Source organism: Anabrus simplex, chromosome 2 (genome assembly GCF_040414725.1).
Source record: "Anabrus simplex isolate iqAnaSimp1 chromosome 2, ASM4041472v1, whole genome shotgun sequence".
Classification (NCBI taxonomy): Eukaryota; Metazoa; Arthropoda; class Insecta; order Orthoptera; family Tettigoniidae; genus Anabrus; species Anabrus simplex.
In genome coordinates, this window is record NC_090266.1 from 921,590,622 (window position 1) to 921,617,182 (window position 26,561).

At 39.7% G+C, this 26,561-nt stretch overlaps 1 protein-coding gene across 1 annotated transcript in view; it reads right to left on the reverse strand.

Annotated features, from left to right (window-relative positions):
- The window catches only part of LOC136863732 (RYamide receptor-like), a 126,506-nt gene that overhangs the window by 78,574 nt on the left and 21,371 nt on the right, over window positions 1–26,561 (reverse strand). Inside the window, exon 2 of the mRNA XM_067140087.2 lies at window positions 17,962–18,214. Within this exon, the coding sequence (XP_066996188.1) occupies window positions 17,962–18,214 (253 nt within the window). The remainder of the gene's footprint in view (window positions 1–17,961; window positions 18,215–26,561) is intronic.

Consider the following 26,561-nt stretch of genomic DNA (forward strand, 5'->3'; position numbering starts at 1 on the left):
CTGTAAAACCACTCACAGGAGATGTATATCGAGTTTTATGTTTTAAGCTCTCTCAGACCCCCGCCCCCACTACGGCTAAACGTTTTTGAACAGCACGTAGGTAAGATTTTACTTGATCTTATCGTAAATTTAGAGTTCCATCTTCCCGTGATACTGTAACAAACGGATATATAAAAATGAAACTGAAGAAGACTGTACGGCAATAAAAATCAACCATCAGTTAAAATTAAAAAGCACAGACAGAAAGACGATTTTATTTACTGTAAAGAGATAATGTATTGGTGCTGAAATTGCGCTTCTTCTTCTATGTACGTAGTCATTGTCCAGTGCTATACTACTGATGGGTGCTTTCATTCAGGCAAGTCAGCGGTTGTGCGGTCTTATTAGGCCTGTTTTCACGACTATACCGCTAGCCAAACTTTTAAAACCCGTAGGTCCCTTTCTCTGTGCATACAGTGGCGGCTCACTGATGCCAATTACGATCATATTAGTCGGGTGTACTCTGATTCATGTACTTATTTTTTGGGTGGGTTACTATTTTAGGTAGAGAAATAGCATTCATTAACAATAAAGATATAAAGTGATTTAATGTAGCAAGAGTACATTACATACTTATGTTTATAATAATGACTATGTTCATTTGTTCAAGAAAGGAACGAGTGCATGGCGTTGTTCCTCTCGGGTACACTTTTCTAAGAAACTTTGAATCTATACATATAATGCTTGTTGTGGGATTCACTGGGTTAGTATCTACATGGGAGGAGAATTGTATTTTGATAATAAATAAAATTAAGTCTGATAAAATATTATGCAGGAGGAATAGGCCTATATCATGTGCTCATTCTTTCTTTGAGCGACCATACATCGATCTTTTTTTTTTTCGATATGTTTTACGTCGCACTGACTCAGGGAGGTTTTTATGGTAATGATGAGTTAGGGTTAGGCCCCTTTAAACAGCAAGCATCATCATGAGATAGGACAGCGGTAAGACTGGGAGGAAACTGACCGTGGTCTTAATAAACTTTCAGACCCAATATTTGCCTGGTGTGAAAGTGGGAAACCACGTGGCCTACATGAGGAACTGTCCCGGTATTCGCCTTAATGCAGGAGAATGGAAAACCACAGAAAACCATTCTCAGAACGGCCGACGGTGGGGACCAACCATGAAGTAGAGCCCTTTCCCATCTCCTGAATACAGAGGCGTAGAGCCACGGTAAAGTCTTGGCCACCCTTCCTCTGCTCAGTTGGCCGGTCAGAGTGCAGAGCTGTTGGACCACAGACCAGCTGTGGCCACTTGTGGGCCGAGACCCACTCTGCATCTACCGACGGTATGTCATTGCAGGTGAAGACTGGTAGTGTCAGTACGAGCTTAAGCTAGTGTTTACGCTTCATGTGCAATATGAATTTCCCAGGCTTTACCGAATCCCCCTGAAGGGGGAGACAGGCCTCTTAGATGGTAAACCCGTCTCTCAGGACGGGAGATTTGTTGAGTAGTAGTATCATGCATCCTAGCGATTACCCAAAGTGCAGTATCAAAACTGTGGAAGAGGTACCGTGAGACCAACGATGTGACTGATAGACCGAGGGTGACAACGCCACCTCAAGATCGGTATATCCGTGTAACAACGCAGAGTAGACCAACTTCCGACAGCTAAATTATTACGAGATGACTTCTTATGGACTGCACTGGTCTGTGTATCCACACAAACTTTACGTAATCGGCTGCATAGTGCCCAGTTAAGATCACTCCGACCGATTCGCCATGTTCCACCAGAGAATCGTCATTGCGTTGAGAGATGAAGGTGAGTCATCCAACATCTTAGTTGGGGGTTTGTTTAATGGCGTATTATCATGTTTGCGGATGAAATACGGACAGCACTTAAGTCAGATTCTTGACGACAAAGGGCTTGGAGACGAAAGGATGCTGTGGAGATTACCAGTATGTTCAAGAGGTGAATGCATTCAGAGATGGTGGTGCAATGTTTTGGGCTGAGATTGTGCACGGCTGTCTTACACCTATGGCCGAAGGGCCATGGCCTACCAAGCGAACGCTACTCAGCCTTGAAGGCCTGCAAATTACGAGGGGTCATGTGGTCAGCACGACGAATCCTCCCTTCCGTTATTCTTGGTTTTCTAGACCGTATTTATTTATAATTGTGTTAAATAATCTCCTCTTTGAACACTTTTCAAAATGCGCCACTTCACTTACATAAACATTTGCGGGCAAAACCACAAAAGAAATGGAATTCGCTGATTTGGTTTCCAAGAATTCGGTAACGGTGACTGCTCCTCTGTATACGGTGACGGATCAAATGTTATTGGATTACCAGCCAGAATTTTATCACATGATGATATCGTAATTGAAATTTATAGCAAAATGTTCACTTCTGCGAAAGCTATCATTTTCTTGAAAGTTGCCATTCCTAATTAAGATCATTCCGACCGATTTGCCATGTTCCACCAGAGAATCGTCATTGCGTTGAAGTTTGAAGGTGTATCATCCAACATCTTAGCTGGGGGTTTGTTGAATGGCGTATTATCACGTTTGTGGATGACATACGGACAGCACTTATGCCAGACTCTTGACGACAAAGGGCATGGAGACGGAAGGATGCTGTGGAAATTACCAGTATGTTCAAGAGGGGAATGCATTCGGAGTCATTGGGCTTATAGCCGGTAATTCAAAACCATATACTAGCGTCAACAAATTAATACTGAAAATGAAAGCTAGCAACTTCAATTCCCTACATACTTCTTGAATTCCTTGGAATTAATGGTTTGTTTCCACATATTCTTATTCTAAAAATTGGAGCCATAGTTATGCTCCTTAAAAATTGGAACGTTTCCCAACTACTCCTAAACGGAACCAGATTAGGGCCTAATTCTAAGTCAAGAAAGCATTTTGCAAGGAGGCTGAACGACTCCGACACCTAACAGCACAAGGAGTACCAAGAAAGAGAAAAGTAGACATTTATTATGGTCCTTCATCCGTTGTTTATTTGATTGGCTATCGACCTTAAGGCGTGAGGAAGTAACGAACTGGAATGCCAACATCTGATTCTATCTTATTTTGTTCTATGGAAGCCTGGCAGTAATGTTTGAAGTTATGATGCACAGGTATTTACTTATACAAAACAATTTCATGACAAAGTTTGTTTCATAATCTAGAAACCAGCGACCATTCATCATTTACCCTCGGCTGATCCCTTACAAAGGAATAAATAGAAAAACCATTCAGATAAACTGAATAAAAAGAAATATTTCTGCTATAAAATTGTAGCTTTACCTAGAATTTTCAGCGTAATTTCACGATCACTTGCAGTTTATGGGGAATAATTATTTAAACCAAGCATTTTCCCTATAATTAACTATCCACAGAAAGGTGATATTAGTTTCCAAAATAAATAATTCATTTTCGTCTATTTTTACCCTTAAGCCATCTCACGTGCTTATTAAAATGTATTTCGCAATATATACGTTCTTATATTCAAATGATGGGGAATGCGATTAGCGCAGTGGCTTACCTGATGACTCTCCGGACGCCAGAGTTCGAATTCTGATGGATCTTCGGTTGGAACTTTCACTTTCACCTGAAAAATAACGTGGGTTCAGGAAGGGCATCTAGCCTTAAGCCCCCTCCAAAATAAAAAAAAGAATGAACCATACTGGATATAATGACCATAGAGTAGGCTAGATTAAGCTGAAGAAAGGAATATTTTTGTCTATCAAATCTCCTTTATATAGAAAGTAATTACTCACAGCCAAGTAATAATTTATATCTGTCGTTTGAAAATGTATTAACATTTGGTTTATTTCGTACTATCAACCTATTAGTAACTGTTGGAAGTTAGTGAACCAATCAAACTAGCAAAATATATGGAGGTTTGTTTCTGATTTTTGGCGATGATTTTATGAGATGACTGTGGCTCTATAGAAAAAATGGCGAACGAGATTTGGACCAGCACTCATTGCCGCGTACCTCCTTAACGTGTCACAGTGTGCTCCGGTTCCTTGCTCTGAAAATGCAGTGTAAAATGTAGCCTAGTCATTTCGGGGAGTGTTTATTATTGACCTGTCTGATGCAAAATATAATTTCTAAACCATATCATATTGTGGTTTTAGGATATGAAATAAATATGACAGAGAATGCTTGAATGGCCAGTGTACGACCAACCACCAATCGTTCACCAGCAGTGACCCACAGAGTTAAGATCCAGGTGTCCAGTTACACTTTGGTGCTAGGTGCCAAATTCTTTATCAGTGCTCCTCAGTGATGTTACTACGTCAATATAATTTCATTGATTTGTAGAATCAATTGACCGGTCACGATCACGGAACGAAAACTCAATTTTTCCAAGGGAACACTTCAGATCAATGAGGTGACGAATGCATTTCTTTATTATGTCCGCCTTTGGAAATCTGAAAATTTTCACTCAAGTTAATTATCTTTGTTTCCTCTTTGAGAAACTACGTGGACGTTAGGCAAATGAAGCTTGTAGTTTTAAGTGACAGTTTATGTCACGATCACTTCCAGTTTTGCGTGGAATCCGATCACTTTCATAAAACCCTCATGCATTGGTTGGAATTCGAACTGTGGCTACCTTGGAAAGGAGCCTGTGACTATGTCACTCGGTTATCACGCCCCCAGACAGTTCATGTCGTTTTTCGATTACATTTTAGGACGTTTAAATGCAACAACTCGTGTCGATGGGTTCTAGCACGTTAGAGAACTGCTGACGTGGGAGCCCCAAAAATTTCCCGTTACCGATTTTCATGGAAGTTAGTAATAATACGTGCATTGAAGGAAAAGTAACATCCGTGAAATAGTTTGTTTCGGAACTCCGTCTATCTCAAGTTATTGAAAGGAAAACTTTGAACTGGCCCCGTAGTTACGCAACCTAAAGCGCCTTTTGAAAAACTGTAAGACAGGAATTACGTTTAAAATCTTATCTCTGCTCAATTCCTATCGGAACATGTACATTATTTGAACATAATAATAATAATAATAATAATAATAATAATAATAATAATAATAATAATAATAATAATAATCATAATAATAAGTATAAATTATCCGTGAAACGAAAATGTAATGTGACGAGGTCACTTCACGGTAATACAGCTGTAGAACGCAATGTTCGTTGCACAGCTTATTATCGCACCACAAACATGCCATGAACGCATTTTCATCACAGTTTTCTAAAACGCAGCTTTCTGATACATGAAAACGAATGTCTAGAACATTTGGATAACGAACACGAGAAGCAATAGGCATAAAACATGTTGCTTGCCACGCATAGGGAATCATTGGTTTATATTAGGATGAATCAGTTGAGCGTGCATTTTCATGATTAATCATGAAGGTATAGGGTACCATTCTCGTTACATCGAACACTGTCTTGGAGTTATCTGGCAAATATATTGACAGGAAAAAAATCCCGAATGGTTGGATGTACATTGTTGGTTTTGGTTGCAATTAACTTTTAACTGAAATTTGCCATCGTTTTCGCGCAATGCATTTGTTAGTAGTTTAGGATTTGTCCATCCCGACCAAGATTTCGTAATAAGAAGGGACAGCCTCGTAACTCCGGCTACAAAATAATTTGCAGCCATAAAATTAAATAATTCAGCGTCATTTTGCCACTACCGATACATTCTACTCTCATGTTTGGTGGTGTATATAATCTTATCTGTTCAACCACACGTTTTCCTAATCACCATTATTTTATTGGAAGCACAGTATTCATCCAAGTATACGCACCGATGAGACAAGAATATGCACAGTGTATGAGAAGCGATAGACTGTACAACTCCCTCACATATTATTTCACCTGAGAAACCAAACCAAACTCCATGGTACAACAGCCCCGAAGGGCCATGGCCTACCAAGTTCCCGCTACTCAGACCGAAAGCCTGCAGATTGCGAGATGTCATGTGGTCAGGACAACGACGAATCCTCTCGGCCGTTATTCTCTGTTTTCTAGACCGGGGCCGCTATCTCACTGTCAGATAGTTCTTCAGTTGCAGTCACGTAGGCTGAGTGGACCTCGAAACAGCCCTCAGATCCAAGTAAATATCCCTGACCTGGCCGGGAACGAGCCCGGAGCCTCTGGGTAAGAGGCAGGCACGCTACCCCTACACCGTGCGGCCGGCATCATTATTTCACCTGCGTGTCTTAAATTCCTGTTTCCAGTAAGTCTTACTCAAAACGTGAAGTCGTACTCAAAACGTGTTTGATCTGTATTGTAAATATTTGTCTCCTCAATGTTGTTATTATTATAATGTGCTCCTTTATCTCTTGGACAAATGCGTCCTCGCATGGAAAGTTCCTTTTTAACATGTATGTTCTAATATTTCGAGAAGATATTCTGTTGCGTTTTTTAAAGGAGTTAATAAATGTACTACTAGTCCGACTCCTTAGCTGAGTGGTCAGAATACTAGTCTTCGGTTCAGAGGTTCCAGGCCAGTGATTTTAACTGCGATTAGTTAATTCGTCCAGCTCGGGGCTGTGTGCTTGTGTTCGTCTTAGAACACAGGTTCATTTACATATCGCCACAAAAATACGCAATAGTCAACATATCCTTTTGCATATGACTGTTGCATCCGGGAGATACTGGGTTCGAATCCCACTGTCGGCAGCCCTGAAGATGGTTTTCCGTGGTTTTCCATTTTCATACCAGGAAAATGCTGGGGCTGTACCTTAATTAAGGCCATGGCTGCTTCCTTCCAGCTCCTAGGCCTTTCCTATTCCATCGTCGCCATAAGACCTATCTGTGTCGGTGCGTCGTAAAGCCACTATCATAAGAGTGAAGTCAGGAAAGGCATCCGGTGATAAAAATATAGCGCAGAACCTAAGCAATTAGGACAAGGCCAGCAAGAAGAAGGATAAATGTATTACTAGCCTTGAAAGACTTCATATCTAACTCCATAGCAGCTTGCACAGCCCATTGTTTCAAGTGCCAGTACCGCCATGACATTCCACTCTTCAGGCATCAAGAGCTTTACCACAGTGAATGGATTACAAGTACGCATCTATGAGCTTGTGCACTTCACTACACCAGTAACAAATTGAATGCCATTTTAAATACATTACACAATGCAAATTACATAATACTGTAGTTATAACGGTTCAAATTCCGTTACAAGTATTCATCTGTATTATTATTATTATTATTGCTATTATAGTTATTTTATCTGTATTATTATTATTATTATTACTATTATTATTATAACTATTATTATCGTTTGATTCAGTTCTATAATCTGATTTCGATATGTATTAAATAATTATCGCTTGCTTTATTGTGTTTGATTTATTATATATATATATATATATATATATATATATATATATATATATATATTAGCATCAAAACCATGCAAAGTGAGACTTACTACCTAATATCATATATGGATATGCTTCGTGAAAGCTTTTGACATTGCAACACATGGTGCAATAGTGCTACCGTAACTGTCGAGTCATCGCTCTGTCATTGTATGCACTTAGCGATGAGCTCATATTCAGGGAAACACCTAGATCACCTTAGGCGATTTCACCATAATATGTAATATTTGTAGTTGGGTGGGCGTGACATCATTACTATTTTTAGAAATTACGTGTGGGTGTCAACTAATGGCTATATAAGCTGGTTGGATCTTGTAGCGGGAGTCAGTCATTTGGAGTGTGAGGCCACAGATGGTCGGTGAAGTCAGTTGGATACAGAGCCTTGCCATACGGAGTACTACTGAGATGGTAGTAGTCAGTCAGATGGATGGAGCCTTGGTCGATGGATAGTCGTATGGAGAGTAAGGCCACAGTTGGTCAGTCAGTGAGATGGAGAAGCAGCAGTCAAATGGATACTTAGTCGTCAGTCACCATATGGATTAAATGTTCGGAGTGTGTTTCGTATATCTGTTCGGTCGAGTCTTTGTGTCAGTGCGGTCACAGCCGAATATTGAGTCGTCGTAATTCAGACTAACAGTTATCAGTGAATTACTTGTAAAATTGATTGTCAAGTGTGAATCTAATTTCAAGCCATGCTATATCTCGTGAGTGAAACAAAAAAGATACATCACCAAATTAGACTTCAGAAACCTACAGCAGACACCAACTCAAAGAAATACGTCGTAATAACACTCAAAGTGTTCGAGGTACGGTCAAGTGAACAGTGAGGGATAAATTTCTTGTATAACTTTTAAATGTCCGGTCAAGAGGATTTCAAATTTAATGGCTACAGTTTAATTCAGTTACAATGTATTTGTGTTATCGCAGGAGGTATCACTAATTAAAGTCAATTTTTAAAGAATATATTTTGTTCATTACCAAATTTAATTAATTGTTTCATTTCTATAGTAGATCAGATAACCTCAAATTTTAATGGGGAAACCAAACGCCAATCTCCTTTTACCAGAACCTATATATTATGTTGTCAAAGTAACCTTATTACCCCACACCCTAGAGATATCCAAGACTCTCATTCTATTATCGTTACATCTATTTGTACCTGGCGCCCATCAACAATTGTATGTGTAAGTAATCAGGTAAGTACTAAGTGTGAGTGCATAGTCCGACGATTGAGCATTTTATTTCATGAATATTTTAATATTTTTTTCATTTTAATTTAATTTTATATTTTTAAATCAGTGAGTAGTAGTCACACAGTAAAATATTTACACACAGTCGGCACAGGTCATAGCAACATGCAGCTTCCAGTGAAGACTCCGTCTCACTTCTCGGTTAGTTACACTTGGCAGGTTCCCCTCCTCAGCCCGGATCATTAGTCTGTAAGCTGGCTAGATCCTCAAGTAGGGAAATCACCAAGACCTGTGGAATCATTAAAATAAAGCGTCCTGTCGGAAACCCTGAAGATGTTTTTCCGTGGTTTCCCACTTTCACACCAGGCAAATGTTGGGGCTGTACCTTAATTAAGGCCACGACCGCTTCCTTCCAACTCCTAAGGCGTTCCTATCCCATCGTCGCCATAAGACCTATCTGTGTCGGTGCGACGTAGAGCCACTATAAAAAAGTAAAGCGTCCTAATACCTACACAAAGTGAGGAGTGTGATATTGATTTCCTCTCTGAGGCAGAAAGAGTTCTTGCATCACTACTGACCCACTAAATAGCTAATTTCGTAGCATCGGTCGTGCTCTGAATATCATCACTCAGGTGATTATAATAATAATGTCCCATAAATACTTTTTGACGGTTTTCGGTGACATCGAGGTGCTGGAATTTTGTCCCGTAGGAGTTCTTTTACGTTTCAGAAAATCTACCTACACGAGGCTGATGTGTTTGAACACCTACAAATACAGTACCGCCGGACTGAGCCAGGATCGAACCTTGCAAATTGGGGTCAGAAGGCCAGCGCCTCAACCGTGTGAACCACTCACGAAGGGAACCTACCAAGTGTAATAAACTCATTTCCCTGAAACTTCGCTCAGGGAAAAAGGGGCCGAAATAAGCGAACATATGTTTCGGCTTATCCGTAGAAACTCGAACGTTTCCAAGAAAATTACGGTCGAAGTTTCCGACACCGGGTGAGCTGGCCGTGTGGTTAGGGGCGCTCAGCTGTGAGCTGGCATGCGGGAGATAGTGGCTTCGAACCCCTCAGTCGGCAGCCCTGAAGATGGTTTTCCGTGGTTACCCATTTTCACACCAGGCAAATACTAGGATTGTACCTTAATTAAGGCCACGGCCGCTTCCTTCCCACTCCTAGACCTTTCCTGTCCCACTGTCGCCATCAGACCTATCTGTGTCGGTGCGACGTAAAGCCAATTGTAAAAGAAATGTAGTGTTCAAATTTTTTAGGGTACGTTTTATGAAAGTCAACAATAAGTTTTAGTAAAAGGCAGATGCTCAGTCGAATCAGTGGAAATAGTTCGTTTTACAACTTGTACGTAGAGGAATTGCCATTTGGTTGTTTCTAGCAGCTGTTATCATCACTGTGTTGAGTGTAACACACCACAGCTGTAAACAATGCTTGCCTTTACCGTCTCTCCCAACACCGCGGCGTGTTCCTCACAAAAGACCTGCATCAAATTATTTAAAAATCATTACAGCAATGAAAATTGATACCAAAATACCATAATTTATATAGAAAATGACACCTTGAAGTGCAGTGCACCTGAAATCTTATTATGCACAAATTTTGCTGAACGTTTAACTTCTGTCACGCATTTATTCGACGACAATGTACAATGCCAATAAGAATTTGGTGTAGCAATAATCATTCGTACAGTTTCGAACGAGGTCTCTTTCAGCGAGCGAAGGTAATAACAGGCTCATAGGCTGTGGATTTTAATCAGTTGTGGGATTTGATAATTTTCAGATTATATTTGAACAGTTATATTATTTTTTCCCCGTATATTTCTGTTCTGTGTTATAATCGAATACATTATTATAAGCGAAACTTCGGTATCGGTTACAGAGTATAGTTCTGTAGTTACCGAAAAATGAATCCTATTTTAAGCACGAACGGCCAAGTGGTGTATGGATGACATCTCAGCAGCTCAGCCGTTCAGCTATGGAGGCAGTCAAACTTTATTTAATAATCTTACAGTATTGAATGATCCCTTTGTTTATATAATATGGCAATATTATTTATTCATATGTTTTACATTTTATTCGAGGGGGCCCGAACTTTTATTTTGGCTAGGTGGCTCCGTGCCGGCCTCGTGGTGTGGGGATAGCGTGCCTGCCTCTCGCCCGGAGGCCCCGGGTTCAATTCCCGGCCAGGTCAGGGATTTTCTCTCGACCTGAGGGCTGGTTCGAGGTCCACTCAGCCTACGTGATTAGAATTGAGGAGATATCTGACGGTGAGATGGCGGCCCCGGTCTCGAAAACCCAGAATAACGGCCGAGAGGACGCGTCGTGCTGACCACACGACCTCTCGTAATCTGCAGGCCTTCGGGCATAGCAGCAGTCGCTGGGCAGGCCAAGGCACTTTCAACGGCGTTATGTGCCGTGTTTTTTTTGGTTGGGTCCGTATCACATTCGTTTACGTCCCTGCGTATAAGGTTTCAATGAAGTGACTGGACCGGAGAGGCAAAGCCGCTGAGCTCTTATCACAAACTGTGCCGTAACTTCCCAGAGAGACAGTAATCACCTTTAATAATGGACTTGACGTCCTAAACTCTCGTATCCCCATATGTAGTACCACCAGCTTATAAAGTGCCTATGGGAATCGTATAGAGCAACAAAATGATGCTCTTGACAAATTATTCGAATTGATTTTCACCATGAGAACAATTGGCAAAGACAAACTCCTTCCATTTCAAAAAAGGTTTACTTATGTCTCTAAATAGCTTTCGCGGTCTATTTGAAGATTTAAAATCAGAAGGCTATACTTAAGTAAAGGCGTACTTTTCGCAGATTCAATGATGTGGTCGCTTTTATGATCGTCATCTTTTTCTACCACTGTATCGTAGTGAGTTAAATCATTGATTTTAAGCCGGAATGCAGGTGAGGTAATTAACAGCAAACAAATTCCAAACTCTAAGCGCAGACGTTTTGTCTACGCAGGATGAGGTACCTCAAAACTTTATACTTGATTGCCAAGAAATGTTCAACCAGAATGAATAAGCTTCTAACGAAAATTGTAATGATGATGATGAAATCACATCAGCTTTCAATGGACTCCTGGAACATTTTCAGGATGGAAATAATTCAGATTAATCTGTTGAAGTAGTCAGAGAGAAGATCATACTACTGTGTTACTTTCCTAACTGTCTGACTTATTAATTTACAAGCATATTAATCTGCATTTAACTTGAAAATCTGAATATCTGCATTTAAAATGGAAATTCTGAAAATTAACATTCATTAAATAAAATACACACTCGTCGGACCTTGTACTCACACTTACTTGTTACCTGCTTACTTACACATACGTTATTTGAAGGGCGCCAGCTGCCACTCAGTGCAGCAATAATAGAATGAGACTCTTGACTATCTCTAGGGTGTGGGGTAATAAGCTTACTTTTGACAACATACCATATAAGTTCTGGGAAAAGGAGATTGGCGTTCGGTTTCCCCATTAACTTTGAGGTTAAGATATTTTACTGTCAATGAAATGAAACTATGAATTCGTTTGATAGAACAATATATATTCTTTAAATAATATATAAAAAAATAGTGAGTCTTCTTGCGATAAAACAGATGAGAATATGAAATTATGACATTGCAACTGAAAGAAACTAGGCATGAATTTGAATTCTTCTTGACCGGACATTTAACAATTTATACGAAATATTTCCCTCACTGATTCACTTGACTGTACCTTCAACACTTTTAGTGTAATCATGACGTATTCCTTTGATCTGGTGTTTACTGTAGATGTGTCACGCCTAACTTGGTGATACATCCTTGTGACTGCTTCTTCTCCATATCATCTGACTTCTTTGTAAGTCAATATGGTATTACCTCTTGGCAGGTCCAGGGTTGCCCTCTCTGACTTCATGGTAAGCCCTTGCGTCCGTGTCTTCCACTAAGTGACGGACCAACCTTTTGGTCTCACTCTCTCAATGACCAATAATTAATGGCTCACTGAGTCTTCTCCATCTCTCGTTCACACTCGTTGACTGACCAACTAAGGTCTCTTCATCTCGTAGACTTCTTCACTGTTCTGCTTCCGTTTAACTAATGATTGACGCTACAATATGCACCCACCTTTTATAGACGTTGGTTGACACAGCTACGTAATCTCCAGAAATAACAATGACATACTCCCACCTACGCGACAGATATTACAGACAGTGGTGAAATCCCCCGGGGCAGCCGACTCTCTGAGCGCATATCTAAATAAATAAGATGACGTAGCCATGGAGTGGCGATGACTTGGCAGAATCGCCAGTCGTATAGCAATATAACAACGTCACTTCCACATCTGATACATCGAAACTCTCACTGTACAGGTATTTAATGATAATCTACACATACGTATATATGCATACATCTAAGTACAATCTTGCAAGCAACAGGCATTGCAAAATAGAATTGAATAAGACTGATAATTACAATAATAGTAATAATATCACAGATAAAATAATAATAATACTGACATAATAATAATAATAATAATAATAATAATAATAATAATAATAATAATAATAATACAGATAAAATAATAAAATAATAAAAATACAGATATCATCTTGTAACGGGATTTGAACCGTTACAACTGGAAATGATTGCTGGCTGTATAGCGTACAGGGTGAAGAAAAAGTTCTATCCAAAAGCCAGTGTGTACGGAATCCAAATCGTCAACATTTCTTCTTCACCTAAGAATTGGCTAGATAGTATTTCGAGGGGGTACGTAATGAAACCCATGGAAGAGTGCAAAATTTAACATTTTAAATGAATTTCGTGCCATCCACTGAAACTCTGTTCAGAAATGTCCAAGTGTTTTTACGTTGTTAAAGAAGAAAAATAAGAAAAAAATATCCTGATCTTGAAAATGTTGTTGTTTTGTGTTTTATTAGAACCAGAACGTTTATAAGGATGAAAAGAATAAACAAACACACGAAGACACATGCATTTTTACAAGAGGTGTAAACGTACTATAACGAACAAAGGAAAGGCGTGAAAAATTAAGATAGTTGTTGGATAGACTGAATTTAAAGTTAAGTAGAACAAGCAAGTAAATATGCAAATACAAATATTTTGTATTGTATAGTATAATGTAAATATGTGTATAATTTTACTACCATCATACTTCCACTCACTTGTGACAGGCTTCTCATTTTTAATCTACCCTATCCGACCTCCCTGGTCATCTCTTGTTCTTTCCGATCCCGACGGTATTAGAGCATTCGAGCTAGGGAATCTTCCATTTTCATACCATTCATGGTCCCTGTCTTTCTTCGGCCGATACCTTTTTCGAAGTATCGAACCCTTCAGTGTTTTCTCATTGATTAGTATTATTAGAGGACGGTTACCTAGTTGTAATTCCTCCTAAAACAATAATCACCACCACCACCACCACTTACTACTATTATAAGAATTTATTAGGTGTTTTTAAATACTGATCTTTTAATCGCACTTTCTGACAGGGTTTTCTTCGTACCACAAGTCTATATCATTTAAGCCTGTGAAAGTCTCTTTCCCCATAAAAAGACTGACCCTTGATATGGCGGAAGAGGTTGATGTTTCTTCAGGGGCTTTTTACTAACATTCTATCGGCCAATACAAATTTATGTATCATTACTTGTACATAAAATTAACATCAGATTTTTACAATACTACTTAACATAAACAATCCGCCAAAACAACGTTAAAAAGCATGCCTGTGTGATTGGACATTTTTCTTTAATTTTTAGTGAATAACTTCAGAAATAAGACTACATACAGTATAATAGTACATTATGCAACAAGCCTATAATGGCAATAATTAAGGCACGATTTTTTTTATAAAACGAGGGAAGCGGGTTTTATAATTTCCATACGAGTGTCTTAATTACCAATATAGGCGAGTTGTACACGACTGTTTATGCTCGGCGGTAATTATAACTCGAGATGTCGCTTGACACTTGAGTTTACTGAACAGAACACAGAGTGCATGCGTTGGGTTATTGATTTTCCGTGAGTGAATCAGAAACCTTGACAATGTCATATGTTATCAAGGCTTCGATAGAAGGTTTTCATAACGTAGCTTTATTTCAAATACAAATTGTTTATTGTACAGTCGGTGATTGAGTATGCGGGAATGTGCCGTGTGGTTGTGGAATATTGGAAGTAGAAGGTGCATTGATGTTAATATGTGTCCGACAAGTTTGATTTTGGAAACAAGTGAGAAGCTAGTGCGTTGAGTGCAGATGCGATGCTAATTGGTCAAACAGTTGTATCATAATGAAAATCGGCATCGTCGAGCATAAAAACGTTTTCAGAATCGATGACTATGTTTGTTGTTTAAAGGGGCCTAACAGGTAGGTCATCGGGCCTGTTCACAGATTCACTGGATGGATAGAAAATACAAAAACCGGTCCGTAAATACTTTATTTGCGAGGCGAACGATTATTTTGTACTGAGAATGCTGCTGAAATAGTTCGTGTTGAGCAGTGTTATTATATTAGTTGTAATAATCTGAAAAATACTGAAATAATTTACAACATAATTCCGTAGCTACAGGCACAGACATAACAACTGACAAATATATTTGACAAAACTGAAAAATATCACTGAGCTTGATAGCTGCAGTCGCTTAAGTGCGGCCAGTATCCAGAATTCGGGAGATAGTGGGTTCGAACCCCACTTTCGGCAGCCCTGAAGATGTTTTTCCGTGGTTTCCCATTTTCACACAATGCAAATCCTGGGGCTGTACCTTAATTAAGGCCACGGCCGCTTCCTTCCCAGTCCTAGCCCTTTCCCGTCCCATCGTAGCCGTAAGACGTATCTGTGTCGGTGCGACGTAAAGCCAATAGCAAAAGAAAAATATCAAGCATGTGGTTAACTAAAACAAGAAGTAATTAACAGAAACGCACAGTTACAATGGACGGGGCGCAATGCCAGTGCGCCTTTGGCAACCAGCTGACGTTACCAGCCAAAGCGATCCCCCGCGTGGCCCCTACCATGTAGTCCAGTAACCGTGGAGCTAATCGTTCGACTACAGATTCACACGTCATTAGTGCTGAAACAAGTGATCAACCCTGTCTGCTGTGTAGGAGGATCGCAGAATCATTCGAATGGTCCTGAGGGAGCGCTGTACAATATTAGCGTAAAATCGGGAAGCTATGGCACCCCATGTTACGTGACAATCAGCTGATTATCTTGTGCGTGCAGTTGACTTACGAGCCCGTGTCTCTACAGCACGTGCTCCATTTATCTCACGGGAGATAGTGGGTTCGAACCCAACTGTCGGCAGCCCTGAAGATGGTTTTCCGTGGTTTCCCATTTTCACGCCAGGCAAATGGTGGGGCTGTACCTAATTAAGGCCACGGCCGCTTCCTTCCCACTCCTAGCTCCTTCCAGTCCCATCGTCACCATAAGACCTGTCTGTGTCGGTGCGACGTAAAGCAACTTGTATTTATCTCACAACATTGGCGTTTAAGTCTGGCCTGATGTCGGGGAAGATTACGCTGGGCTGACGAGTGATGTAGTGTCGTCCTTAGTGATGAATCGAGTTTGTCTTGGTCGTAATTATTACCACAATTGTGTCCAAGCAGAATTTTTTGTTGGGACACACACAGAGTCTATATGGGGCATTATGATCTGTGGAGCTATTGACTTTAATGTAAAGTCGCAATTGGAGTTTTTTGAGGGCGAGAGGACTGCTCACGGTACGTTGACAGAGCAATCAATTCCATGGTTGTCATTCTGACAGTAAAGGTTGAACATGATACAAGGCCCACATTCATACTCCACGACTCTTTAGGGAGCTTTCCACGGATTCACAAGTTCACAATGCTTCCCCAGATCCTCAGATCTAGGCCCCGTTAACGATATGTGGAACACGATGACAACTGTCCTTAGCATTTCCGAACTGTGCAAAAAACGACCTACGTGGTCCAGCATTTATGAGCTGCAATTCCGAAGGAAGTATTCTAGTGACTTAGTGACTTCATGCCTCAAAGAATTCCGCTTGCTTGTTGTTTAAAGTGGCCTTACATCTAAGGTCATCGGCCAAAGAATTCAGCAGACTGCCGCTTGAGGTAGTCTAATCCCCTACTGACCTTTGTCCAAACGTGAACGTAGAGGAACCACAAATAGTTATAAACGCATTTTTGCCCAGCCCCCGTCGTGTATGCTCAATTACAGCTTTGCAACCCCACTTCTTCATGGCTTTGTAATGTTCATTTCGAGGTCGGATGGCTCCCTAGATATCAATTTATATTTAAGCACGGCTTTTGTGAGGTCCGATAATATAAAACCGGTTGAATTTGTTAGTCTTCTAAACTACCAAGACGGAAACACTATTCAAAACACGATTCTAGAAGTCAGTAATAGGATTATTAACAAGTTCGAAACATACAGCATTTTTGGCTCAGACTCTGTGATCGTTATGACTTCAGACCGTGGAAAAATTACTTTTGAAAGCTTTCTGATATAATTTTGTTTCATGTTAATTACACAAATTAATTTAGGCGTAGTGTATTGTAATAATATTCCAGTTCATAACACCATATAGATTTTGGTTCCCTAGATGTTAGTTACTATAATTTGATGAACGTCCCGTGAACTGCAAAACAAATAAATAAATAAATAAATAAATAAATAAATAAATAAATAAATAAATAAATAAATAAATAAATAAATAAATAAATAAATAAATAAATAAATTAATATATAAATAAATAAATAAATAAATAATTTGTCCCACAGAAGTTCTTCAATGTGTCTGAAGCCTGGAACACTGAGCTGCATTAAAAATCCTCAAAATACCACCGTCCTTAGCCGGGACTGAACCCGCTATCTTGGGAACGGAAGACAAACCGTGACTAATCGACTGCATCACTGAGGTCGGATCTTGCTCTCTATACATATGCATATACGAGGTCCGGTAATATAAAACCGGTTAAATTTATTAGTTCTGAAGAATAGTGATTTGAAATAATTTCGCAGAACTGTTCAACCTGATTGTGAGGAACTTACTGTGAAGTGTTCGTGTTACAAAGGACACCGGTACTTTATACATTTTTACGGTTGTTGTTGTTGATGATGATGATGGTTGTCGTTTAAAGGGGCCTAATATCTAAGTTATGGGCCCCATTCTACAGTTGAAATTACGTTTAAATTTCTTATCATTCATGAACAGATTATTTGGGAACATATACTGATGTCAAAAACTGTTTTTGCAAGGTGATATTGACTACGAATACGGGATTTAAAACGTTATATTTCAGAAACCAGCCCGTTCGACGTAAAACTCGTTACGATGTTCTTATTCTTAAACACTACTACAATTTCATTTTCCTTACGAGTAAACTTACCAGTTATCCGACCATTAAAGTTAACGGTAGATTCTCACCTGTGGTCATGGCTAGGCCAGTCATGGACGCAGTAGCGTAGTAGCGGGGTTGCATGGAGTTCTCTGGAAGCCAACGACGGAGACAAGAGATGTGAGACAGAACATTGCAGAAACCAACGCGGAATCGTGCGTTCATCCAGCAGTAGATGACAGGGTTGTAGCAGGAGTGGGACATGGCCAGCCAATGGAAAGCGAAGTACAGGTATGGTAGACCTCTCCACTCGACAATACTTTCGTCATGGTCGAATGTGATCTGTGAAAGAAACCGATACATTAATCATATATTAAACGGGACCAGTTAACCTACCCACTCGAGTATCATTTCTCTAGCCGAAGGTATCCATGAACTATGCCTAGAGCTCTGCACGATTGCGGATATCCACGAAGTTAGTGTCTCGGCGGATGCAAACTGTATGGCAGTGCGGATAATTTTTCTGGTAATTCCTAAATAATTATGTTTATTGATTTTCACTCACATATACTCAAAACATCTCAGCAAATCAATCTTTCATACATTTCATGGAGTTAATTTTGCTCGTGGTGAGACGACCCTTGACATTGGTATAGGAAAATAGTGATATATATAAAAGCCTTGAGTCCATAAAGCCGGAAATATTACCTTAGCCTAACTGGCTCCTGTCCGCAGTTAGTGGAAGGAAGGAACAAAGGTTCCGAAAGACAACCGCTCAATATGTCGGTAGTTGTCACAAGACTAAATCCATCATGAACGGGGTCTGGTGCCAAGTATCATGCCTATTGTATTACGCTAACAGATCTATCCGTTTCAATACCTTGGGTGTAATATAGTTAAATGGATGCAAAATGCACGGATAACCATTCGCAGATGCGGATGAAGGAAGTGCGTATATGAATAATATTTTGTATATCCGCACAGGGTCTAACTATGCCTTTTTTAAGACAGTTCTGGTAACGGGATAATTCCTCTAGTTCCTATTATGATAATGGATTTTTTTTACAACTGGCTTTACGTCCCACCGACACAGATAGGTCTTATGGCGACGATGGGATAGGAAAAGGCGCTAGGAGTGGGAAGGAAGCAGCCGTGACCTTAATTAAGGTACAGCCCCAGCATTTGCTTGGTGTGCAAATGGGAAACCACGGAAAGCCATCTTCAGGGCTACCGACAGTGGGGTTCGAACCCATATCTGCTGGATGCAAGCTCACAGCTGCGCATCCCTAACCGCACGGCCAACTCGCCCGGTATGGTTTAAATGTACCATCGTAAAAAACTTCACGCCAAACAATTGGACATGCCAGATGATAGGCTACCTGGATTCATTTCGAAGGTTAAAGTACTTATTCATTGTAAAAAAGAATATCCTATTAATAAAGAAGTTTCAGATGACCATTTAGCACGTACAGCTTAAGTATAGCTTTATATTCGAGCAGTCTCCGATTCTCTAATCGTGTTGTAAAGAAGTGACTAGGGCTGCGACAAAGTGCTTTCAAACCAAGGTCATTTCTTAGCAGCTTGGACACTGTTCGTCACGAAACGTTCATATCTTTTGCCATTACTTTTCGCATTCGCAGAGGATATCGGTGAATTCTTTGCTTGTTGAGTAGCTGTGATGTTCTAGCAGATATCGGACGGCCAAAACGGGGGCAGAAGTGCACATTCCCGGTCTTTTTTGTAGAGATTTAACATCGCATAAACACATCGAAAGCTAGGATTGGGAAGGTAGCTGCCGAGGCCTTACTTTAGGTACAGTCCCAGCATTTTCCTGGTGTGAAAATAGAAAACCAGGGAAAACCACCAACGATCTGGAGCAGCGTAATCAATAACGCAACGCCTGTGCAGCTATTCAACAGGATCCAGGTATCTTCGAGCGGCTTCGACAACCTCTCGAATGCAAGCTACTCCCGGTCTCACAGAAGCGTGTGATTGTTCAATAGACGAAAATTCTACTGATTCGAAACTTTTTAAGGATATCAAAGACGTTTGAAGACTGTCTTCCTACCTTGTGCAGCACTGTTGCCGCGACACAATTTTCAGAATCGTAATATTCCATGATTACGAGACACTTAGAGGCAGCAGAATCACTTTGAAGGCTACTACAGACTTTTCTATATTCTATCAGATGGCGTAGCGGGGAAATGGCGTAACTTGGTGGGTAAATTGTAGCAATATTTATGACCAGACTAGGCATGTGGAAGTTGTTGAAAAGAAACCATCGAGAAGGCTATACATAGAAGTACATGGCACATCTAAATATTTGAAACCACCGCCTGGAGGTGATTCCTGGGAACAAAACAAGAAAAACTGTCACTATGAATATACATCCCACAATACGCCGGTATTGAGGTGCAAGCGTTGCACATGGCCACTGTCATGCTGAGTTTTACTTGTCCTTTGGCCGTTTTATTTACTGACAAGGCCGCATTTGGAAGAGACAAGTTAATAAACTTGCATAACATACACACATGGACAGTTAAGAAAATCCCCATGGTGTAATTATTGTTATTCATTAGTAGCGCCTGTTCGGTCTCCTGATCTTAATCCATTGGACTTTTATCTGTGGGGATACATGAAAAAATGTGGTGTACGCCACTCCGGTTAACGACATCAACGATCTAGAACAGAGCATCAATAACGCAACGCCTGTGCAGCTGTTCAACTGGACCTAGGTCTCTTCGAGAGGCTTCGACAATCCATGTTGAGGCTGCTTGTTGGGGGACACTTTGGCATCTCTTGTGATGTGGCACACGTACGTTCCGTAACTCCGACCCATGTAACTCAGTAACAACGCAGTGTAGGACTTAAAATATTAATTTAATCTGCGATCATATGTATGAGTGATGCATACAGAGTACCGCCCTCGAGGGAAAGATGTATTAAAATAACACGATAAATATACGCAACAAAACCAAACCAAACGGCATGGACTACCACGCGATCGCTGCTCAGATCACGAGGTGCTGCGTGGCCAGCAAGACGGATCCTCTTGGACGTTATTCTTGGCTTTCTCGACCGGGGCCGGTATCTCAACATCAGACACGCTCCTCAGTTGTAATCACGTAGGTTGAGTGGACCTCGAACCAGCCGTCAGATCCAGATAAAAACTTGACCTGGCAGGGAATCGAAGCAGAGGCCTCCGGATAAGAAGCAAGGACGTTACCCTTACAACGCGGGGCCAGAAAAGACACACAGACAATCTTCGTACATACAATTTGAAGAGTGACAACCATATGATTTTATTCTAAATCCTTGCCTATGAACAAGATATACCAGAATGCCGAAGCAGTGGTATTCCACGCAGTCAACTAATGAAGTACAGAAGCACTGGAATGATAACCAATGAGCTGGTCTCCTTCATACATGTGCTCTTGAAGCAAGAGATATAGTCAGTGCCCCCTGTTAAATACTTCCATCTCGGTGCGATTTAATCAAAGAGGATATCAGGTCAGAATTGAATATTACCGAGTCTATATGTTGCATCTCACATCTATCTGAATGGTGACTGGAGATATCGTTAGGGGTAGTTTCAATTAATTGATTTGAAGTAATAGCCTACATCGTGTCATTATATACAGCATTTCGTGCAGAATTCGAGATTATTTTTTGCTAGTGGTTAACGTCACACCAATTGGGAGATTTTTAGCGACGATTGGTTAGGAAAGAGGTTGTACAGGGAAGAAAGTGATCCTGGCCTTAATTAACGAACAGACCTAGTACATTTGTAGTATGAGAATGGCTGGCCGCAGAAAATTATCTTCAGTACTGCCAATGGTGATTTTTTGTCTAGTAGTTCAACGTCGCACTAACACACTGACGGCTTCGGCAACGTAATGAAGGGAGAGGAAGGTAGCGGCGGTAGTCTTAATTAAGGCATATCCACAGCATTTGCCTGGTGTGGAAATGGAAAACCACAGAAAATCATCTTCAGTGCTGTCGACGGTGGGATTTGAAACCACCATCTCCCAAACGCAAGCTAACAGCTACGTAATCAGAACCATTCAGCTAACTCTCTCGGAAAATCGTGATTCTAATGCCTGGAAAATTTTACTATCAACTTATTTACTCACGAGGTCATGTGAGAATATTTTGTCAGTAAGCAAGAGTTTGATAAATTGATATTGCAGATAAAATAATATTACTGGTACTAAATAATGTCAGCTACATTCTCATTATATTCTCTGCGGTGAAGAACTGTATGCATCTTTTACTGTAGTCTCAAATCTCAACCGTATAAATCTCATTTATTTTGCTGAAGCAGAAATACAGTTGTACAATGAAATACGATTCGCTCTAAATCTATATATATAAAATAACTTGTCCTGACTGACTGACTGACTGACTGACTGACTGACTGACTGATTCATCATCGCCGAGCCAAAACTACTGGACATAAAGAAATGAAATTTTGGGGATATATTCATACTAAGATGTAAGTGCTCGCTAAGAGAGGATTTTTGGATATTCCGTCGCCAAGGGGGTGAAAAGGGGGGTGAAATTTTAAAAAGAGTGTATCTATATCTCAAAACTTTAAAAGTTTACAGATGTAAAAATTGGTATTTAGAATCTTCTTTTAAAATAAGGATACACGTATTTTTTGGTTTTGTGAAAACCCCAATAGGAGGGGTGAAAATGGGGAAAAATGGGTTGAATGCCATCAATCAGGATACCGGTACTTATATCTCAGGAACTGAAGATATTACAGACCTGAAAATTGGTACATTTGATCTCTTTTAAAAATAAAGAAACACGTATTTTTTTGTTTTTGGAAAACCCAATTAATGGGAGGGTGCAAAGGGGGTAAATTTTTAAAATGAGTGAATCTATATCTCCAAACTTTTAAAGTTTGCAGATGTAAAAACTGGTATTTAGAATCTTCATTAAAAATAAAGAAACACGTATTTTTTGTTTTCGGAAAATCGCAATAGGAGGAGTGAAAAGGGGTGGAAAAAGGGTTGAATGCCTTTAATGAGGCTACTTATATCTCAGAAACTGAAGATATTACAGACCTGAAAATCGGTGTTTGGGATCTCCTTTAAAAGTAAAGAAACACGTATTTTTTTGTATCTGGAAAATCCAATTAAGGGTGGGGGTGAAAAGGGGGTAATATTTTAAAATGAGTGTATTTATATCTCAAAACTTTTAAAGGTTATAGATGTGAAAATGGGTATTTAGAATCTCCTTTAAAAATAAAGAAACACGTACATTTTGTTTTCGGAAAATCCTAATAGGAAGGTGGAAAAGGTTGAAGAAGGGGTCGAATGCCTTTCATGAGTCTACTTATATTTCAGAACATGAAGATATTACAGACCTGAAAATTGGTATTTGGTATCTACTTTAAAAGTAAAGAAACACGTACTTTTTTGTTTTTGGAAAATCCAAATATTGGGGGGTGAAAAGGGGGGTGAATTTTTTAAAATGATGTGTGCCTACATCTTAAAACTTTGAAATTTACAGATGTAAAAATTGGTAGTTAGAATCACCTCTAAAAATAAAAGAACACGTATTTTTGTTTCCTGTAAATCCCAATAGGAGGGGTGTAAAAGGGTGAAAAATGGGTTGAATGCCTTTAATGAGGATACATATACGTCAGAAACGAAAGATATTACAGAACTGAAAAATTGTATATGGGATCTCCTTTAAAAATAAAGAAACAAGTATTTTTTAGTTTTTGGAAAATCCAATTACTGGCGGTTGAACAGGAGTGACAAATTGGGGTGAATTTTTTGAAAGACTATGTCTACAGAATATCTTGGAAACGTGAAATGTTACAGACGTAAAAAGTGGGTGTTTGGAATCTCCTGTAAATGTAAAGAAACAGGTGATTTGTTTTTGGAAACTCCACTTAAGGGGAACTCAAAAGGGGTGAAATTTTAAAATGAGAATTTTTACAGTATATCTAAAAAACTTAACATGTTACAGAAGTGAAAAATGGTATTTTTTTATCTCTATTAAACATAAAGAAACGTGTATTTTTAGTTTTCGGAAGTATCACTTGGGTGGAGGGGGGCGTAAAAGTGACTGAAAATTGTGTTGAATTCTTTTAATTAGGCTACTGATATCTCAAAAATGAAGATGTTACAGACGTGAAATTTGATATTTGCAATCTGCTTTAAAAGTAAAGAAACACGTATTCTCTTAAAATCCAATGAAGCGGGGATGGAGGGGGGGTGAAAGAATTGAAAAATTAATTGGCTTAATTGTATGAGAATACATACATCTAATAAAAACTAAAGTTGTTACAGACGTGAAAATTCGTATTTGGATCTCCTTTAAAAACAAAGAAAAACGCGTTTTGGGCGGGAAACCATCTTGGAGGGCGGGAGTGTAAAGGAGTTGAATTCCTTTCATGAGGACACATAAATCAAAAACTGAAGAAGTTAGAGTCGTGATAATTGGTATTTAGAAGATCCTTTACTATTAAAGAAACAAGTACTTTTTGCCTGAAAGTTCACTTGGGGGGGGGGGGGGCAGTAGTGTGAAATGAAGTGAAAATAGTAAAATACTTTTATGGGGATAGTTATATCACAAAACTGAAGGTAATAGACGTGAACATTTGTGTTTGGAATCTCCCTTAAACATAAAGAAACAAGCCTTCTTTTAATTTTTTTTGGGGTGGGGGTGACGGTAAATAAACTTAACGGCAGTGGGGTGTAGAAGGAGGTGAGACCAATTGATTTTACTGTTATTAATGTACTTATCAGGATCCTCCGTTTCTCAGGCGGCAGCGCGCCGGCCTCTCACAGCTGGGTTCCGTGGTTCAAATCCCGGTCACTCCATGTGGCATTCGTGCTGGACAAAACGGAGGCGGGACAGGTTTTTCTCCGGATACTCCGGTTTTCCCTGTCATCAGCCATTCCAGCAACACATAATAATAATAATAATAATAATAATAATAATATTCCGGACCGTCGTCAAATGCGCGGACCGCGCTGGAAACGGCTCCTGGACGGGTAATGACTAAGAATGCAGTCCGGCCGCGGGTTCAGTGCCACCAAGGCACCCAATATGTCACCACGCCGGATCTCTTGAAGGATTTTATCCATATTAAAAATATTATAGGAAAAGATGGCAAAGATTTACGAACCCAACTGACCGGGAGGAATACCTGAGCCTAGCGCGGGAAGTACGAAATCGATTGCTGGAAAGGAAGATTTAAAAATGGGAGGAAACGTGCCGTAAAATCATAGAAAACCAGTCAGATCGGGAATTTTGGTGGATTCTCGCAGAAAACGAGTCAGATCGCGAATTTCGGCGGATTATATATCTAAAACAATAAGCATTCAATTATAAATTTCAGTATAATACCGTAGCGAAGCACGGGTATCTTGCTAGTTGATGGATATATTGATTCCTATAGCTTTCATGTACATCAACTAATATTCTGTAATGCTATTATCTACAGGACGCCTGAAGAGTGGAAAATGCAGTCGACATGTACTTTTTGTCTTCTGGAGCTTCATGCCAGGCGATGTCGTTGCAACCTCCTACTTGTCTAGTATGAGAATGGGTGACTGCAGAAAATTATCTTCAGGGCTGCCAATGGTGATTTCAGCATTCCATCATTCTGGCATTCAGGATTCCAGCAAGGTATAGCAGATATCTCGGATTCGGGAGGTCAAATGGACTGTACCGCGATTGACCTGTCTAAAGCATTTGATAGGGAGGATCATGGGAGACTACTGGTAAAAATGAGTGAAATTGGACTAGACAAAAGAGTGACTAAATGGGTGGCTATATTTCTAGAAAATAGATCTCAGAGAATAAGAGTAGGCGAAGCTTTATCTGACCCTGTAATAATTAAAGGGGGAATTCCTCAAGGCAATATTATTGGACCTTTATGTTTTCTTATATATATAAATGATATGAGTAAAGAAATGGAATCAGAGATAAGGCTTTTTGCAGATGATATTATTTTGTATAGAGTAATAAATAAGTTACAAGATTGTGAGCAACTGCAAAATAATCTCGATAATGTTGCGAGATGGACAGCAGGCAATGGTATGATGATAAACGGGGTTAAAAGTCAGGTTGTGGGTTTCACAAATAGGAAAAGTCCTCTCAGTTTTAATTACTGAGTTGATGGGGTGAAAGTTCCTTTTGGGCATCATTTCAAGTATCTAGGTGTTAATATAGGGAAATATCTTCATTGGGGTAATCACATAAATGGGATTGTAAATAAAGCTTATAGATATCTGCACATGGTTATGAGGGTGTTTAGGGGATGTAGTAAGGCTGTAAAGGAGAGGGCATATAAGTTTCTAGTAGGACCCCAACTACATTATGGTTCCCGTCTATGGGACGCTAACCAGGATTACTTGATTCAAGAACTGGAAAAAATCCAAAAAAAAACCAGTTCAATTTGTTCTGGGTGATTTCCAACAAAAGAGTAGCGTTACAAAAATGTTGCAAAGTTTGGGCTGGGAAGACTTGGGAGAAAGAAGACGAGCTACTCGACTAAGTGGTATGTTCCGAGCTTTCAGCGGAGAGATGGCGTGGAATGACATTAGTAGACGAATAAGTTTGAGTGGTGTCTTTAAAAGTAGGAAAGATCACAATATGAAGATAAAGTTAGAATTCAAGAGGACAAATTGGGGCAAATATTCGTTTATAGGAAGGGGAGTGA